General features: G+C 37.2%; 2 protein-coding genes across 2 annotated transcripts; one reads left to right on the top strand and one right to left on the bottom strand.

The window, feature by feature from the left end:
- The first annotated feature begins 6,290 nt into the window (after positions 1-6,290).
- On the top strand, positions 6,291-10,318 carry LOC130733800 (glutamate decarboxylase 1-like). The gene is made up of 7 exons (XM_057586065.1): positions 6,291-6,446; positions 6,665-6,869; positions 7,719-7,919; positions 8,127-8,341; positions 8,544-8,797; positions 8,906-8,958; positions 9,643-10,318. Exons 1-7 carry the CDS (start codon positions 6,361-6,363, stop codon positions 10,147-10,149), a joined length of 1,521 nt encoding a protein of 506 aa, XP_057442048.1. The 5' UTR covers positions 6,291-6,360; the 3' UTR covers positions 10,150-10,318.
- A 2,402-nt stretch (positions 10,319-12,720) lies between these two features.
- Positions 12,721-15,550, bottom strand: LOC130733799 (L-type lectin-domain containing receptor kinase VIII.1). Its single transcript, XM_057586064.1, has one exon. The coding sequence runs from the start codon at positions 15,105-15,107 to the stop codon at positions 13,014-13,016; it is 2,094 nt and encodes a 697-aa protein (XP_057442047.1). The 5' UTR covers positions 15,108-15,550; the 3' UTR covers positions 12,721-13,013.
- Between the last annotated feature and the right edge of the window lie 3,509 nt (positions 15,551-19,059).

Below are 19,059 nucleotides of genomic sequence, written 5' to 3'. Positions count from 1 at the left end.
CTTTAATTTTAATACCGGTTTTAGTCTTTCAGATTCTTTTTAAAATACCTTTTTGTCCTTCCACTCTCCTTCTCCTTCTTCCTCACCTGTTCAAACAAAGCCATGCACAAACACATTACCAGTCACAGTCTCTTGACTCTCTTCCTTTGCATTTTCTTTTCTATGTTTTTCTCTCTTTCTTTCTTTTTATTGTAATCTCTTAAAAAATGCATCAACATTAACAACTAAGAATTGTATGGAAAAGAAAAAAAAAGGAAAAGGTTAGGAGATTGTCACCTATAGGAGTTGTTATTTTTTGTTTCGAAAATATTTATAATATTGAATTGATGGTGTTTTCCCCCTTTTCAAATGGTGTTTTCCCCCCTTTTCAAACCGTTGATCGCTAGTTAACGCTTACAATTGAATCTACGGTATACCTACGGTTATGTTTGACTCTTTGGTCAGCTATCCAACCGTTGGTTTTAAGTATTGGTTATTTTATTTTTGTTTTTTTTTTTCTACATTAAACTTTATCGTGCTCTTATCATTGATAACTAGCATATGGATGGTAGGGCCTTAATTGAGATTTTTTAGACTACATTATTGGACTGGGCGAGTCCCTAGGGGGCCTACGCCCATGGGTTACCCGCCAAGCCTGGAGATTGGGCCTCCTCCCCGGAGGCCCAACCGGCACAACATAAGCAGTTAAGCATGCTAGGCTCAGCTCCCCTTCTATAAATAGGGAGCGATTACCATTTGTAAGAGACTCTTGACTTATTTTCTAAACAACACATGAAATTCAGTTACACACTCTCTCTAAGTGAAATCTTTCTACATCTCTCTACTATAGGGACTATAGCTTCTCTCAATGTTCATGGGAAGAACAATTATAGTTGTATGAAATTCTACCCAATTACTTCATCATATGGCTTTTAATTGTTAATATGATTAACTACCTATGGCATGATTGATTCAAGAGTAAAAAGTAACAAGATAGTTACAAAATTGAAGACTAGTCTAAAACCAAGAGGGATAGCCAAAACTATGATTAAATACGAATATATAGAAATACCAAAAGAATGACCAATTTCAAGCATAATATTAAAGATCTAAAATTCCCAAATATAGAAAACAAGTACTTCTAGAGATTTGAATTCTTCAAGTTAATTGGTGAGGCTCAAGCGCTCTCCTCTTTATCTTCTTCAACATTAATAGGTTTTGTCACCTCATATAGCTCTGCAAGGGATCGATATTTCTTCACCCTCTTTACCGAAGGAGTAATAACTTTAATATCAGTGAGTCTTTGGTCAACTTCATCTTCTCCTGATATCTTGTTCCTCTTTATGCTTCCACTGACACCTACATCATTATTTTCTTTGTGTTCTTTGCTAAGCTGCATAAGCTCCTCAGCTGCATCTAGAATATCGATAGTGGACTTTGCTAATAAAATGTTATGTTGTGATTTCCTTTGACGACAGCAAGGTGTTTCATTCGCCATTGGTTGTGCCTGTGAAATGTTTTTCGTAGTATGTTTGGTGATGGAGAGAGGGAGTGCGAGAGCAAGAGAGATAATTGAGAGAAAGGTTAAGAAGTGGGGCCTGTCCATAGAAATAAAAGAAACTGAAATGGAAAGTTTGGTTCTATGAACTTGTTTGGAGTTAAACAAGCCTCATCTACTTATATATGTGTGCCAAGTTATTGTGCACGTCATCGTGATAATGGTGATTTCCCCCTTTTCAAACCATTAATTGCAAGTTAATGCTTACAATTGACTATGTTGTAAACCTGCAATTATGATTGTCTCTTTGGTCAGCTATCCAACGTCAGCTATCCAACCGTTAGTTTTAAGCATTGATTATTTTCTTTTTGATTTTTATTCCTACATTAAAAATTATCGTGCTCTTATCATTTTTTTTGGAAGTCCAAATATATTAATAAAGAGTAGCACGGGAGTAGGACAATGAGGATAACGAAAACCAAGACCTCATCTATCCACAAAAATACACAATCTCCTAACCACCCCTTAGAGAGAAAACAACAAAAACCACTCTGAAAATAAGAAAAATCCTAATGAAGCAAGCTGAAAGACCGAAACCAAAAGCAAAAGCAAACACCAAGAAGGACTCCGACACTCAAGGAGGCCACAATCCTTCAATACCTGTTCCAAGCAGCAGATCCTTGCCCCATCCCCTTCATCGAACGTACAACCAAAAAGCTTGCCAACAAGCCACGCCTTCTTGGCTCGCGTCCAGTAGCAGCCACCCAGAGCCCTCCCTGAAGCCAATGGAGCAGGCCAAACCGATGGCAAGATTGAACCCGAAGAAGATCTCTCGCCATCAGTTGCAATCAAATCCACACAAGAGGTCAGAGTCAACTGGCGGGGCTTGCGACCTCCATGTCATTTTCTGGACGTCCTCGACCTCGAGAGAGAATAGCAAGAGGAGCAAAAGGGACAACGAGGTTGTAAGCCTTCGAAGACGGCGCGTCCAAACTTGTATACAAACCTGTTACCTCATCTCGAAGTTGAACCAACCCACCATCTTCAGCAATGAACAAAGACTCATTAAAGCGACCAATAAACGCACCCATCAAACTGTCACCAAGGGGAGAACTCATAAAAGACAAGGGGAGCTCACTGTCAAAAGAAATTTCCAGAACAACTTTCCCTTCTCTAAAGATGAGACTCTGCAAAGGGGATACCTAAATAGAACCCACTGAGTTATCATTATAAATGATTCCCCTAATACTCAGGTGAATAATATTTGGAGAAAACACCGACAAATCCTGCGAACAACCAACGACCTACCTGTTTTCAGCTACTAGAGGAGCATATTCAGGAAAAAGCGTCACATCTTTCCTCCTTGCCGCAGCAGAAGCATCAACCATCTCTACATCTTCTACTTGTAAAACTCCCCCACAAATCTCAGGGAAAAGAAAATCAACATGAATCGAATAACCCACCCCAAAACTCCCCTCATGGTCAACCACCATGGACTCCTCAATGAATGAAAGACCTTGAGGGAGGCTTTCATCCACTGTCGGCAAAAATAATTGATAACAAGGATATGGATGGTAGGGCCTAAATTGATTTTTTTAGACTACATTACAATGGTATAAAGTTTTACCCAATTACTTCATTATATGTGTAACATCCCGACTTTCGGGGGTCACAAATAGTAACCTATTAAATAAAAAGAAATGATTTTCCAAAAAAGGATTTACAAAGCGGGTATATTTTTTTTTTCGTTTTCTTTCCAAAACATTTCCAAAACCCGATATGCATACTCTTGCCCAAACCCATACATCCGGCCTTGACAGGGCAAGCACACATGGGTGACGACGGATGTTTAAGACATATAATATACAATAAAGTACTGTTTTATTCGACGACAGAGTTGGAACACGATAACACCCTAAGTCCAATATACTTCCTACAATCCCTTCACTGGCGAATCGCAGAAGAGCAATGCATCGGAACCTACCCAAACCCAAAGTAATTAGTTCAATGATCCCTTTGAGCTTCAACCAATGGCGGTAAGCTCCTCTACCCAAGGCTCCAGCCTTACATCTAACACTACTCTTGTAGTCTTTGATCGCTCCAAGTCTTCTCATCCAACAGCACGGTCACCTTCGTCCAGTAGCACAACATCTACTCACAGCAGGACTTGTTATAGCCTGGCAGTTTGCCGACCGCCCCAGCACAAACAAAACAAAAAAGGCAAGAAATGGTCAAATTCCTAGAGTAATGTAATATAAGTCTAGCAAGATTTAGCATAGTTATAAGTAGCGTGTGAATAATAATTAAACACATCATATGTCAATCTCTAGCATTTGAACGTCAAGCCATCAGTCCATCGCTCGTCGCCTGCGAAAAGGTGTATCTTCATTTCCTTTTCAGGGCAGCACCACGTGTTGCTAACATAATTGTACGAACTCGGAATCAATCAACTAACTCAACAAGTGTCTATACTCTTTAATCAAGCAAACCGATAACAGGATCAAGGACCAACCCCTTAATCGATACAAGTAATAGGATTTAATGTTTATCTTCTTAATCCAATAGCAATCAATATGATTAAGATCCATCATCCTTAGTCAAACAACACATAATATGATTAAGATCCATCCTCCTTAATCAAACAACAAATAATATAATTAAGATCCATCGCAAAGAGACATATTCTCCATTTGGTCCTTTTTATAAGAAACACTCTTATAAAATAAGTCAAATAATTCATTCCAACGCAAAGAGACATATTCTCCATGCAAAAATTTGGAGGGAAAGAGCAAGCACCCAATAGGTATTGTCAACATTTATGGTAATTAGCATGATTGTTCTTGTGAAAAGAAAAGACATCATTGGAATTAAGCATAGTAGTATATTTTATAAAAAAATATTAGTTTCCTTGGTTTGTGTGATTTTGCCAAAAAATTTCTTATAAAAAGGATCGGAGGAAGTATATTCTAAAAAGGTAACAATGATAATTGCACTTCTGGTTATTATCTTTTTAAACTAGTAATAATTTTAAATTGGAGGGAGTAATACTTAGTTCACACTCTATTTTCACTCACACCAAGAGTAAGATAGGAAGGGAAGAGGGAGAAATGAGTGATATAATAGGTGATGTGATAGGAAATGCAATTATGTAGAGACATGGAAAATAATGAGCGTGTTAGCATCCAAAAATATGTAATGACTACTTGAGCAGCTGAAAAAAAAAATACTTTAGCCACCAAAGTTTCGTTGAAGGAGTAGTCGTCAAATGACAAGATGAAACAATAGGGCTAAAGGAATTAAGCACTTGGTTTGAGGGGAAATACGAAAGCTTGGGCACAAAGTTACAAATATTTGGCAAGCTTCTAGAGTGTCTTCACGTGCGGAAATCAACAATGAGCTTGTCTTGTGAAAATAGGAGAGGTAGTTCCAACTACTGAACCGGTCGATACAAGGAAGATCAACTAAAAACAAATTTTCTAGGCTGACTAGGAGAGATAAAATACCATCACCCGAGACGTATGAGTACTTGTAAGAAATGAGAGCATGAGTTAGTGACAAGTTATTATCAACTACTATCAGTTAGTAGAATTTGACTTCTATAATTAGAGGAGAGTTATTTGTACAAAAAACAACTCAACAATCAATCATACTATAAATTTCCCGCATTATCTTTCGTATTTTTTCTTTAAGCACTTTACTTATAGCCTTTATACGTCAATTTTGAAGGGAAGAAAAACATTTTTTTTTTGCAAGGACTAAAGACTAAAATGCGGTATATTTCAAGGGTCAAAATTTTATCTAAGCCTAAAAAACAAAAAAGTAGTGCTGCATGCCAGGCCCACGTGGAATTCCATTCATCTTAGCCTCTCCAAACATGAAAAAATCAACTCTTCCTAATTTCTTAGCCAAATCGTGAAATTCTTGTTCCATTATGTTTCTGGAAGCTTCTATAATTGACCTGTGTTGAAGAATCTAAGGAAAACATGAAGGAAACTGGGTTGGGTCCTGTTTATGGAAGTCCTCTAAGATGTTGATTAGCGTTAGAAAAATATCATAAATATTAAGTCCTATGGGATGTTAGGTCCTTAATTCTGTTGGCTATCGAAAAATATCATCTCAATTTAATTTTGCTTCTAATGATAATGGTTTGTCAGCTGCAGCCCTTGATTATCAAGTTATCTCGCAACCACATGTGCGATGTTACATATCAAGTTAAGTGTTTTTGCTTCTTTTTGATTTTTTTCATGTTTGGAGATGTTAAAAGATGAAAGGAATCATGGCTGCGGAGGAGAGAAACTTCGAGGAAAAATAGATTTTGAGATGTTGATTTTTTTACCTTTTCTCATTGAAATCATCATATGATAAAGATGAATGAAATTCAAGGCATCTGACAATTTGTGAATTGAGACAAAACATTTAAAATTGGGAATTAGGGTTCTTGATTTTTGGTTTTGAAAAAAAAGGTTCATTGTGTAGTTTATTATAATTGATGGGTTCAAAGTATAAATCAATTATTTAATAAAATGAATTTGATGAAAATATAAAAGAAAAATGAATAATAAAATAAGTTGAATTTTTTAATGACACATGTACATGAGTTGGATTTTTTTTAAAGACACATGTAATAATATCAATAGAACACTTAGGCTTGGGTGATTTAACCCATTTTTTACCTAGGGTTATTTAGACAACCCCTTTGTTCCACAATCGACTATATAAATTCCTTTCTCACATCACCATGCACTCTATTTAAGTCCCTAACTCCTCTCCTCACCCCCCATAAACTAATAAACTTGGCATCACTTCTATACACACAAATTAACACAGTTCTCTATCGATCTTCTTACTTTCTCTGGAAAGAAACAAACACCACCGTGATCATCATGGTTCTCTCCAAAATCGCCTCCGAGATGGATGTCTCAATCCATTCAACCTTCGCCTCCCGTTATGTCCGCACCGCACTTCCCAGGTACCATTCATTCATTCCATTATCATCAAAATTCTATATCTTTACTATGGATCTATTTTTCCATTTAAGATGGATCAGCATTGAACATTTACAAAGTAAATTTAATATGTAGGATCTTATGATCAAAATTTGTGAACATTTAAAGGAAAAAAAAAAGTATATACAAAATTTTGTCATGTATATTATATGACCATGCATGATTATGATGATCCGTGAAGGTTCAAGATGGCGGAGCAGTCGATCCCAAAGGAAGCGGCATACCAGATCATAAACGACGAGCTGATGCTGGATGGGAATCCGAGGCTGAACCTGGCGTCGTTCGTGACAACTTGGATGGAGCCAGAATGTGACAAGCTCATCATGGCTTCCATTAACAAAAACTATGTCGACATGGATGAATACCCTGTCACCACTGAGCTCCAGGCAAGTCTCATCTCTCTCATCCGCCCATTCACCATTAGTATCAAAGTATCAAACAATCAATATCATTAATTATCTCATCAAAACAAGGAAATTATAAAAAAAAATCATATTTTTTGTGCATGGGATTAAGCAAAAATCTTTTATGTTTTGCTATCTGATTGCTTTGATGTAAACAGATGATCGCACAATTGATATTAAAGTTTGTTCACGTTGTATTTAAATTACTATCCAAATAATACTACTTAACCATTCTTTACACTTTGTTTAATGGCAGAAAAATGGGGAAAAAATCAAAATTGAATTTCTCTCTTCTTTTTCTATTGTAATGGGTCTGATCATGTTTAGGGATAGAGGTATAAACAATAGAAATGTGAGAAAGTAATAACTCATTTCACTTACCCTGTTCTAATTGCGTGGCTTAATTTTTAGCATGAGACAAATGTTCCGTAGGAATAGTTCAGGTCCCATTTGTGTTGTTGACTAATGACAAAAAAATTCCTACTTGTCTATTGCTTCTAACTTGGCTATCTATGTCTATGTGGTATTCACTTTAACATAGGCATCGTATTAGTTCATTAATTTGACTAAATTGAATCCTAAATTTACTATTCTTTGTCAAGTTCAGAGTTGGAAGCAGCTTCTTTTCTTTGTACAATGGTAAGGTTTGTTAGAAAACTAATTTATAAAGGAAACTACTACAATGTATATATACTATATGTAATACTCCAGTAATACATTATAAAATTATCAACAACAAAAAATTGTATATTTAACATTTAAATTATACTCTCTAGAAGAATAAGCTAAAAGCTCTTTGTTAGGTGTCTTTCTAACTTTTGTGCATTGCAGAATCGATGTGTTAATATGATAGCTCATCTTTTCAATGCCCCACTTGGAGAATCAGAAACTGCCGTTGGTGTTGGCACGGTGGGGTCTTCAGAGGCCATCATGTTGGCTGGATTGGCATTCAAGAGGAAGTGGCAAAACAAAAGGAGAAGTGAAGGCAAACCTGTTGACAATCCCAACATTGTCACTGGTGCCAATGTTCAGGTACACAGTAACACAAACATTCATTCTTGTCCTTATAGCATGTTTGAATCAGCTTATTTTTCCTCAGCATCAATTCTAGCATTCAGAAGCTACTCTCATAAGCTTCTAGCCATAATTGATTTTTGACTTTAATGTTAATTGTAGAAGTATTTACAGACACACTTAGAAGTCATTAATCGAGTTTTAATTAATTGTTCTTGTGTGAAGGTTTGCTGGGAGAAATTTGCAAGGTACTTTGAGGTGGAGTTGAAAGAGGTTAAGCTGAGTGAAGGTTACTATGTAATGGACCCCGAAAAGGCTGTGGAAATGGTGGATCAGAACACCATTTGTGTTGCTGCTATCCTTGGTTCCACACTAAATGGAGAGTTTGAAGATGTCAAATGCCTAAACGATCTCCTCATAAAAAAAAATAACGAAACAGGGTATCTCTTTTATCTCTTGAGGCTAACTGCAAAACTTTAAACTCTTGTGTAATTGATTCTGAAGGCGGAATCAATTCTTGAAAGAAACTTTTGTGAGTAGCTTCTGAGTTTTAAAATAAATTTTGAGGAAAAAGATGATAGAAACATACTATAAGTTGAATTAATGTGTATACTTGGATTGACCTGTGAAATCCTTTGGTAGATGGGACACTCCTATTCATGTGGATGCAGCAAGTGGTGGATTCATTGCTCCATTTCTCTATCCAGAGCTTGAGTGGGATTTCCGTTTACCACTAGTGAAGAGCATCAATGTTAGTGGACACAAATATGGTCTTGTCTATGCTGGCATTGGTTGGGTCATTTGGAGAAGCAAGGAAGACCTTCCTGAGGAACTCATCTTTCACATTAACTATCTTGGAGCTGATCAACCTACATTCACTCTCAACTTCTCCAAAGGTAAACATAAAATTGACACACCCAATTGGTCTAATTAGAATGCACCTGAATTATCTCCCTTTGTACATGATTATAGTACTAATTTGTATCATGAAATATGCACTGCAGGTTCTAGCCAAGTTATTGCTCAGTACTACCAGCTAATTCGTTTGGGTCATGAGGTATTAAGACATCCATTTATAATCAATGTGGTGTTACTCTAAACTCACAAATGACATTTAAAAGAACAAACCTTGAAGCTACTAAGAAGGTGTTCGGATGCCCCATTTGTGAACATCAGAATAGATTCTTCACTATCAAAATGTGTTTGGATGTTTCCTTTCACAATTGAGTAATGTTTGATAAGATTATGGAACAGGCAAAATCACGTATGTATCACCAAAAGCCACACAAAGTGGCTTACGATTTAGGTGATTCTGGACATACACGATTCCAGCTGTGAAAACCAATCAACTTCTCATTCTTCATAATCAATTCTAACACCATAAGCTTCTCACAAAAGCTTCTTTCTGGAATTGATTTCGGCTTTAGACAATTCTAGAAGCATGTGATTCTAACTACAAAATTAATTATGGGATGAAGTTACAAAAACCTAGCTTTTGTGGTGGACATAAACTATTATGAGATTTTACTACATTACCCTACATAAATCACATTTCTCAAAAATATATTCAGACATAAATTACTTTACTTTCAACTCACTTTTACCATAATTACTGTTACGAAAATCAATTCTGGCAATGCTGATTCAGATCATGCACAAAGTAACATGACGCTATGCTACTTATATGGATATTTTTCTCAAACCTGATGCTATAATTCCTTTATACTAATTGGGTTTGTAGGGATACAGAAATGTAATGGAAAACTGCAAAGACAACATGGTGGTACTAAAGGAAGGTCTGGATAAAACAGGTCGCTTTGACATTGTGTCCAAAGATGAGGGTGTGCCATTGGTGGCATTCACTTTGAAGGACCACAGCAACTTCAATGAGTTCCAAGTCTCTGATATGCTGAGGCGCTATGGCTGGATAGTGCCAGCATACACCATGCCCCCAGATGCAGAACATGTTACCGTGCTCCGCGTTGTGATCAGGGAGGACTTTTCCCGCACCCTCGCAGAGCGTCTCGTGATTGACATCACCAAAGTGTTGCATGAGCTGGATCTTCTCCCTGCAAGGGTGGTCACTAGCAGCACTGTTACTGTTATTGGAGAAGAAGCTGAGGACAGTGACGGCAACACAGTGGTGGTTGCTAAGAGGAGTGCTATGGAGACTCAGAGGGAAATCACTTCAGTTTGGAAGAAATTTGTGATGGAGAATAAGCAGAAGAAGATGAATCTCGTCTGTTAGAGTCTTGTGTTGGATAATTTTGAGGCTATGTTTAACCATGCAAGGGTGAGTTTATATATTTTTTGACTCCTAAATTTAGCAGTACATTTTGATGTCCGGATCCTGATTCAAGAGAGAACCACCGATAAGTGTTCTCTAGTGCAGGTTGTTCTTATATTCCAAAATTTTGTTCAAGTTTTCTCATTATCAAATTATTCTTATACTTTTTGCTTAAGTTTTCAATCATCTGATGTCTCATTTTTATGTTTTACTTGTCTATATGGGAAAGATTAACCATTTTCTGATATGCATGTTTCTTAGATCAAGTCAAGAATGAGAGTTGTAGAAGTATGTTGGTAATTTAGAATAAACTATATCCACAAGGTTTTAACTATTAATGAATATTTATTCATTAGTGTATTTGCAGCATGGTCTTCCCCTCTAAACAACATTAAATGTATACATTTCCAACCTCAACTAAAAATAAGAGTGTTCAGTGATTTAACAAATAAATAGTTTTGATGACAAAATGGCGAACAGTATGTAGGAGAAAGAAATTTTGGAGATGGAAATGAGATGACAGATCATATAGAACAGAAGCAATTGGAAAAAAAATTGTGAAACCACTTGCATTTTCCTTTGAAGACAAAATATTTCCAAAGAAATTGAAAGTGAGATGTGTCTGTAATCTGTATGTGTATCAAGTATAACTAACCTGATGGAAACGCCTTCATCAATAGACATGCTCATTCGGCTTCAACTCCTCATCAAGTGTTATATCTCTGATTAGAAGAGATCAACTGATAAGAGATATTTGATGCAGCTAAAGTGATAGCCTCAGAACACTGGAATGTATTGTTAAAAGTGACCTCATGGTCAGTAAAGTCATACAAAATTTGATTTTTTATCAAGCGCAATGGTGCAGGTTGATCCATATAGCCGACTCATTTAGTGGAATAAGACTTTTGTTGTTGCTGCTTTTGAACATCAACGTGATATGTTAAATCCGACTAGACGATATTACTCACAGCATATTGGAGTATAGATCCGAACTATAATCAGTATACATACTTTTTATTTATCCAGTGTTAGTTAGTTAGTATGTTGTTGTATCAATTATCAAGTTAGTTCTAGATAGTTATTGGTTGTTCGAATTTTGTTATGATCAGTAGTTACTATTCTAATCATATATAAATGTTCAGTTGTATCATTCAACCAATTAATAACAGAATCATTTCAATCAAACTCTCCCCCCCCCCCCTCTCTGTCCTCTCTCTCTCTACTCTTATATTCTAATACTGCATATGCAAAATCTACATTGAAGTTCTAATCATACCATAAAAAATTTGCCAGAAAGATAAATGTTAGAGCCTTGGGGAGTTAAAATGCTATCAACAGAGATACAGAAAGAGAACCACAGGTCCACAAGGTATGAGTCATCACCAGCAGTTGTTCTGGAGGACAGTAGTAAATCTAAACTGCAGATTAACATAGCTATGGAATTCACAATCAATCCGCAGAAACTGATCGGTAATACATTAAACACTTGAAACTCAAGATGTCCTTAACCATAATGAATTACCTAGAGAAGTGTATTCACTATAACTTACTTTTTTTTAAGAACAAGGGGAATTAGACAAACATAAGGAATTTATTTTATTTTATTTTAAAAGATGTACAAGTATGACCTAGTAGATAAGCAAGAGGGAAGAAGCAGAGGTAACTATCCTGAAGTTCTAGTTGTCTATCCTAATAAAAAGGCAAGGTATGAGTAAAAAAATTGATTGACCAGCAGTTGTTACTACAACAAAACACAGTTCAGAGGCACCTTCTATTATATCCAGGACCACCACTACCATTCTAAATTTCTAATCACAGAATTTATAAAATTTAGTTGTGAGAATGTAGGAGACAAGAAATGATATATTTTTCCCACTTAATATGTATGTAATTGACATCGCAGTCAGAAAAGTAGAAGAATCCATTTCCCCATTTTCAATGGTTGAAAGCCTTATCAGAACTGAGGCATTATCTTAAGAGTTCAATAACTTCTAATTAATTGAAGAATGGAGAAGGGAATAGAGCGTAAATTCAATAGGAGACATAAATTCTGAACTGTAAAATATTGAACATAAGACAGGATGATATTAATGAAGGATATCACGGGTGTATTCAATTCAAAGTGGTCCATGTGTTAAGAGTCTCTAGACACTGACAATCTTTGGAGATATATAGAAAAAGCCTTTAAATACACACCATAAAATTCTAAAAATTCTTTTAGCAAATTGGAGAAATGATACTAGAAAGACATTAATGCAGTGGCAGTATGCTAAAACTAGCATCGATATATATCATACCAAAACAGCAGAGAAAAGGACCACATACACATTTATATGGATTAACTTTTTACAAGTAGAAAATACAAAACCTGGAATGCCATGGAGAGGGTAAAAGAGAAGGCTTCAGAGAAATTTGTCTCTTTATTATACCATGGTAAGTTGGTACAAAATTTCCAGAGAAAGCATGTTTAGCATCATTAACTCAACTCAAACTTGCCCTATACAACTGACGCATCAATGAGAACAAGAATAATGATCTATGTAAAGTTCCATAACCGTGCCTGGATTGCTTGTAGCATTCCAAACCAAAATATTGCATTGCTGAGTAATTTTGTGAGAAAATGTGTACACCAGAACTCTGCCATGAATTATGAGCACCAGAGGCAGAATTGCATGATCCTCAAAATTTCTTTCTCAAGACCCTTAATTTTGCATGTTATTGTCATCTACTTACATACATGAACAAATGAATACATATCTGATATCTCTCTATTTACACTAAGAGTCAATAATTAAAAACGGCCTGGTCTGGACCAAAGATTCCCATCAGACTATATCTCCACCATTGAAGCTGTTCTCTGATGAAGAGGTAGAGATGGTGATTATACCATCACAGTCAGAGACACTATCTTGCAAGCTCAGTAAGAGGTGAGAGTGTGAAGTACTCAAACTTGTAGATGGTCTGGTTCTTGGTACAATAGGCACATCAGCCTCACCCACCAGCATTTGAACCACACCCCTCATAGTAGGTCTTACCAATGGATCAGGATGAGAGCAAGCTAAACCAACCAAGAGGATCCTTCTCATTTCCCCCTCATCAAACTCACCCTCAAGCCTTGGATCAGCTGCCATTACCAATTTCCCATCCCTGTGCAAATTCCAAACCCATTCAACCAAATTACTTCTCACCCTATCTTTCTCAACCCCAGCTCCAGCAGCATTTTTCTCTATAGGCCTTCTCCCACTGGCAACCTCAAGCACCACCGCGCCATAACTGAACACATCGGTCTTCTCCGTAGCTTTACCTGTAAGGAGATACTCAGGCGCCAGGTACCCCATTGTTCCAGCCGCCACCGTCGCGTCCGGAGACTTGTCGTGCTCCGTTTGCCTCGCCAATCCAAAATCCCCCAAACGGGCATTGAACCCTTCATCTAACATTATGTTACTAGTCTTGATATCTCTGTGAATCACCTGATTCTCACACTCTTGATGCAAATAGGCCAATGCAGAAGCCACGCCTAGCAAAATCTTGCGCCTGTGAGACCAAGGAAGAGGCGTTCTCGCCTCAAACAAAGCCTTGTCTAAACTCCCATTAGGCATCAAATCATACACCAGCAAAATCTCGCCTTTCTCATGGCACCATCCTTGAAGACGAACAAGGTTCCGATGTCTAAGGCTTCCAATTATGGATAACTCAGATAGAAACTCATTCTTACCCTGACTACTATGGCTGCATCTTTTCACAGCAACAATGTCCCCATTCTCAGGCAAAATCCCCTTGTAAACAGTCCCAAACGCACCGTGACCGATTATCCTATTCGCATTGAAGCACTTGGTAGCAGTCCTGAGCTCCTTGTAGCTAAACTGCTTTGGCATTTTGATGATCTCCGATCCTAGAGAATCAGAACGGTTAACTCTCTTCATCTTCTTAGAATAAACCCAAAACAACGACCCTGCAAACAAAGCCAAAACGAAAGCCCCTGCAGTAACAACCCCAGCAACCGCTCCCAAACCTTGCCTGCAGAGCCCATTGTGGCAAGACGATTTGCTCTCCTTCCGTACCTCATTCGATGAATTTGCTGACGGAGCCGGAGAAGGAGGCGGCGACTTCACAGAACTCGCCGTCGTATTCATCAAACTCACCGCCGGAGGCGGCGGCGGCGAGGATCCTGACCCTGTTCCACCGAATGACGAGCTGAAGCTCCACCACTCCACGCGGTGAGTCTCTGTACTACCCTGCGTTGAACCAGAGAACCCCACATACATGAAATCATTCAGATACTGACCCATGTCAAGATTCATCGACAAAACGGGTTCCTTCGGTTTCAGATTGGAATACGAAACCCAAACATTCAACCCCTGAATCGATCCATCGAACTCGATCCACGCGTTCACCGTGTCGCCACTCTTCAGATCGATCCCAATGGAATCCAAATCACCAGCTTGACTCGAAACCACACTGTTGAGGTCCACGCCAACATGGTTCCCGTTAATATCCTTGAACTCAACATCCATAAGGGTATCAAACTCCACCGCGATGAAGCCGGCGGCGAGGCCGAGGTACCCACCTGCGTCGCCGACTGTTTCATCATCCGGGGTGATAACAAACGCGAGACCACCGCCGATGGAGGAGGGGTTCAAGTTGGTGACGGAGAATGAGAAGAAGGTGGTGAAGCTCGCCGGAATGTTGGTACCCGGTTGCCGGAATCTGACGGGGCGTGAGTATAGTGCTTGGCCGGCGCCGGAGAAGGGTACGGCGAGGTCGCGCGTGAGGCTTACTGTGCCGTTGGTTAAATGGGCATCGCCGAGAAGCTTGAGGCTGCTTAGAGTCAATGTGCCGAAGTCAAATTCGACAGCAGAAACAGAGAAGAAGATGGTGAAGATTGTGAAGAAGACATGGATGAATGAAGCAAGAGACATTGAAGGAAGCAAAGAGTGAAGTAGTGGAAGTAACACTAACACTGTAACAGTGTGTGTTGATTGGATTCAATTGGTGAAGTTGGTTTTGTTTGTTGTGAATGAATCGAGCCAGTGAAAACGATAGAGAAAGATTCACGGGTAGAGAGAGAGAGAGAGGAGAGAGAGAGAGAGAGAGAGAATTGTTCAGGAAACAAGAGAGAAGGAAGAAGACAGACAACGAGCGATGGCACGAAGTGGAAGAGAATCCCATGGGAAACTGAAGAAGACAGGTAGGCTGGGAAGGGTGACACGTTTCCACTCTCTTACAACGGTTATTTTCATATTATACTCTTTTTTCTTCATTTGCTTATTATTAATAGAAATTATTCTCAAAGTATTTTATAAATAGTTTTCAAAATGCACAATTATTGTACTTTAAGATAATGGTGATGTGCTAGCCTTTTCCGTACTTAAATAATGGAGGTAACGTCTTTACTACTACTTTTGTGATTAGCAGCCATATGAACAGATTTTGTAGAAAGATGTTAATAAAGGAATTCTTTGGATTAGTGAGAAAGCAAGAGAAAAGTTCCAATATAAAAGTTATTACCCCAAATGTATATCCTAATATCAGAACATGGATTAAGAATTAAAAGTCCTAATATGTGTTTTAACATGTTAAGAAAACATTATTTTTCTAATTGATTAAAATATTGATGATAATTCAAGATTTTGGAGAGTTAATTAAGCATAATTATATAGTGCAATTGTAATAGATATGCATGTCATTACATATTTACATTATTCATGTCTATAAAGCTATGACTGTACTAGGTTATGATAAGTTTAATAGTACTGTTCGATTGAGTTGTTGGGAAGATATATCATTAATTTTGCTCAATCATTATGAATATGAAATTAACATTCAATAAAGCTTCAGTAGTGAGCATGACTAAGCTATTTAAATAAATAAATAAATAAAGTGTGGGTTTGCGTATGAATGTGTTTAACTCCAGACAAAATTCTTGCCTCAGGCCAAGGACTCTCCCTAGTCCCTGTCACGGACATGTGCATTCGCCACTCTTTTCTGTGTGTTTTCTTTTTATATTCGAGAAATATAAATATAGTATGATATCCTCTTTCATTCATTTCATGAGGAACTATAACTTTTCACGTGTTAATAAGGGTATTCTGATTCTCTTCATTCATAAACTGACGAAGGTAATCAAAATCGAAGTTTGGATACAAATTAAAAATGCAGAAAAGAGAAAAGAGTAGTGATCGAATAAAGTAAAAATGCAGAGAAGAGTACTGACAATAAGCGAATTAAGTTTTGTTAACATATGTAATCTCTACATCTCTAATAAAATATATGAATGAAACGAGAAATAAATAATAAATGATACATAATATGATATGATAAAAAATAAAGAAAAAATAATTGAGTGAAAAAAAATTGTACATAAGAGAAAGTGGAGTGTGAACATATTATAACTTGACAATAAGTTATTATGTGATGAATTTTCTAAATCCAGTACTCTCACAAGTTTAGGGGCTGATCAAGGATTTTTACATGAGGGACTAAAGATTAAACATAGCATTTATATGTGCATGTTTGAAGACACTAATAAATCATTATGAAGTCAAATTATAGTGAACAAAAGTAAAGTGAAATTGCTTTTATGTATATAATTTTGACTCAACGTAATTTTTATTGTGTATCTAAACATTCATTATAATTTAAAAGAATATAATATTTTTTCTCACAAACACAAGAGTATGAAGGTGTGAAAAACGACTAGAAGGGGGGTTGAATAGCGTTTTCAATATAAAAACTTTCCCCTTAAGATTTAAAGTAAATCTTTTCGGTTTCTCTAAGATAGATGGTGCAGCGGATAAAGATAGAGAGAAGAGAGAAGCACACAAGTATTTTATCCTGGTTCACTTGATAAATCCCTCAAGCTAATCCAGTCCACCCGTTAAGGTGATTTCTTCCTTCTTAGAATGAAGGCAATCCACTAATCAGATAATTGTTACAACTGCACTTGAAACCTACAAGTGACTAACAATACACTGACTTAGCTCACACCAAGATTCACTCTCTTAGTCTTCTCTAGGATCCGATCAACCTTGATCTCCTAAAGGAATCACCACTAAGATTCACTCTCTTAGTCTTCTTAAGGATACTGACCTACCCGGTCCCTTAAGGAAAATCAAACAACTGTTTGAGGTTGGTGTTTACAAAGGTTTTGCTTCTAAATAAGCTGAGTGTAAACTAAATAAGAACAGATGAAGAAAGTAGAGGCTTGAATCTTTTCTTGTATTGCAGCTCTGGGTTCTCTCCCTTAGCTTTCTTCTTTTCTTCAGCCTTTATAGTCCAAGGTGCAAAGGATATTTCTGTTGAGAGAATATGACCGTTGGAGGGCATTTCTGGAACTTCCAGAACCTGCTGTGGCTGAACCTTGGTAGGTAGGCTTGTCAGAATAGTACACTGCTCTTGTACTTCTTGATAGAGACATTTGCCTTTAACCAATGACTTCTGATCAGAGTTATGCTTCGTGTTGGAACTTGTGAAGCTTGGTGATCAGAGTCAGAGGGATGCTTGGATCCTCTGACCTTCGTAACTTCTGCTTCTGGACCTTCAGAGCCTCTGGTCCCTCAGAGCTTCTGGTCTTCAGATCCTCTGATCCTCAGATCTTCTGATCCTCTGATCCTCTGATCCTCTGATCCTCAGATCCTCTGATCTTCAGATCCTCTGATCCTCAGATCCTCTGATCTTCAGATCCTCTGATCTTCAGATCCTCTGATGAATATATCTTCTGGTGTCAGAATCAGAACCTGTTTGTCAAAACACTCAAGACAAACATTAGAGTATCATAGTTGTTCATCCACAAGTAAATACTTGTTATCATCAAAACATAGAGTTGTACCACATGACCAAATCTTGATCTTACAGAGTATATTTGGATAGCAATCACGTTTTTCATTAAGTATGCTTAGGGAGCAAAATGTACCTTTTTTTTTTGTTTCTTGTTTGACAAAACAAATACAGACGTAATGACCTATTTTATGAATGTGAAAATGTAATTTATAAAAAAGTAGGAATGTGATAATTTTTTTGTTTTACTTTTCCGTTACAATGCATCAATTACAAAATTCCTCACATTTATATATATAATTCGTTGAGTTTAATGGGTATACATAGCTAGTATAAAATATTTTTACACTAATCGCAATCTTAATACTTGACGAGGAATGTCACACGCAAGAGTTTGCAGAAGCATTAGATAGAGTCAAAGTCAAAGAGATCCAACGACACCAAGGGGTCGACCAGCCTTCCATTTACTGGGTAAGGAGAAGTGTCTGACAACCTCGTACTTGATGGCTGGAACGTTATACCAGAAAGGTGCGAGTTAAACTATATGAAGAAGGTCATTTTCTCTTCGAAGGTAACCTATCTCATTTAAACTTTTCCCTCATTGTGTACCCTTTGCTAACTTAAGCACCAGAGTGCTAACGTTCAGGCAACCAACCATCACCAGAGCATGGTTCACCATCAACATTCTACCGCTTCCCTTCCACAAATTAATTTTGTTGTCTAGAGATTTGATTGGATTCGTCTAATTAGATGTCTATACTACTGTGTAAAGAAATTTTACACTGACGATACTCACACCTTTAATCCGTCCTTCTATTAAGTAATAACTAAAAAATAAATAAAAGAGAAGCTTCCATCAAATTGTAGAACCTAATTCATATATTAAGTTTTTTTACCCATAGTCTCTCTCTCTCTCTCTGTTTTGTAACTATGGGTGGGTGACTGTTTTCTTCTGAAGAATTTGTGATTATATTATGCTAAAACTTTTGAGTATGCCAATGATCAATCAAAGTGTAGTTATAAAAGGTTTTTTGTTTAAAATTTTGAATCTTTGACCTTATTTTACTATCCAGATATATATTAAAAGTGTGACTT

The sequence above is a fragment of the Lotus japonicus genome, chromosome 1, assembly GCF_012489685.1.
Source record: "Lotus japonicus ecotype B-129 chromosome 1, LjGifu_v1.2".
Taxonomy (NCBI): domain Eukaryota; kingdom Viridiplantae; phylum Streptophyta; class Magnoliopsida; order Fabales; family Fabaceae; genus Lotus; species Lotus japonicus.
This window is presented reverse-complemented; position numbering and strand designations above follow the sequence as displayed.

What these genes read in the sequence shown, in the direction of transcription:
- LOC130733800 (XM_057586065.1), top strand. Translation starts at nt 6,361, where the DNA reads ATGGTTCTCTCCAAAATCGCCTCCGAGATGGATGTCTCAATCCATTCA. An exon ending in GTCCGCACCGCACTTCCCAG is followed by an intron (nt 6,447 to 6,664) that starts GTACCATTCATT and finishes TGATCCGTGAAG; the next exon opens with GTTCAAGATGGCGGAGCAGT. An exon ending in CACTCTCAACTTCTCCAAAG is followed by an intron (nt 8,798 to 8,905) that starts GTAAACATAAAA and finishes TATGCACTGCAG; the next exon opens with GTTCTAGCCAAGTTATTGCT.
- LOC130733799 (XM_057586064.1), bottom strand. Translation starts at nt 15,107, where the DNA reads ATGTCTCTTGCTTCATTCATCCATGTCTTCTTCACAATCTTCACCATC.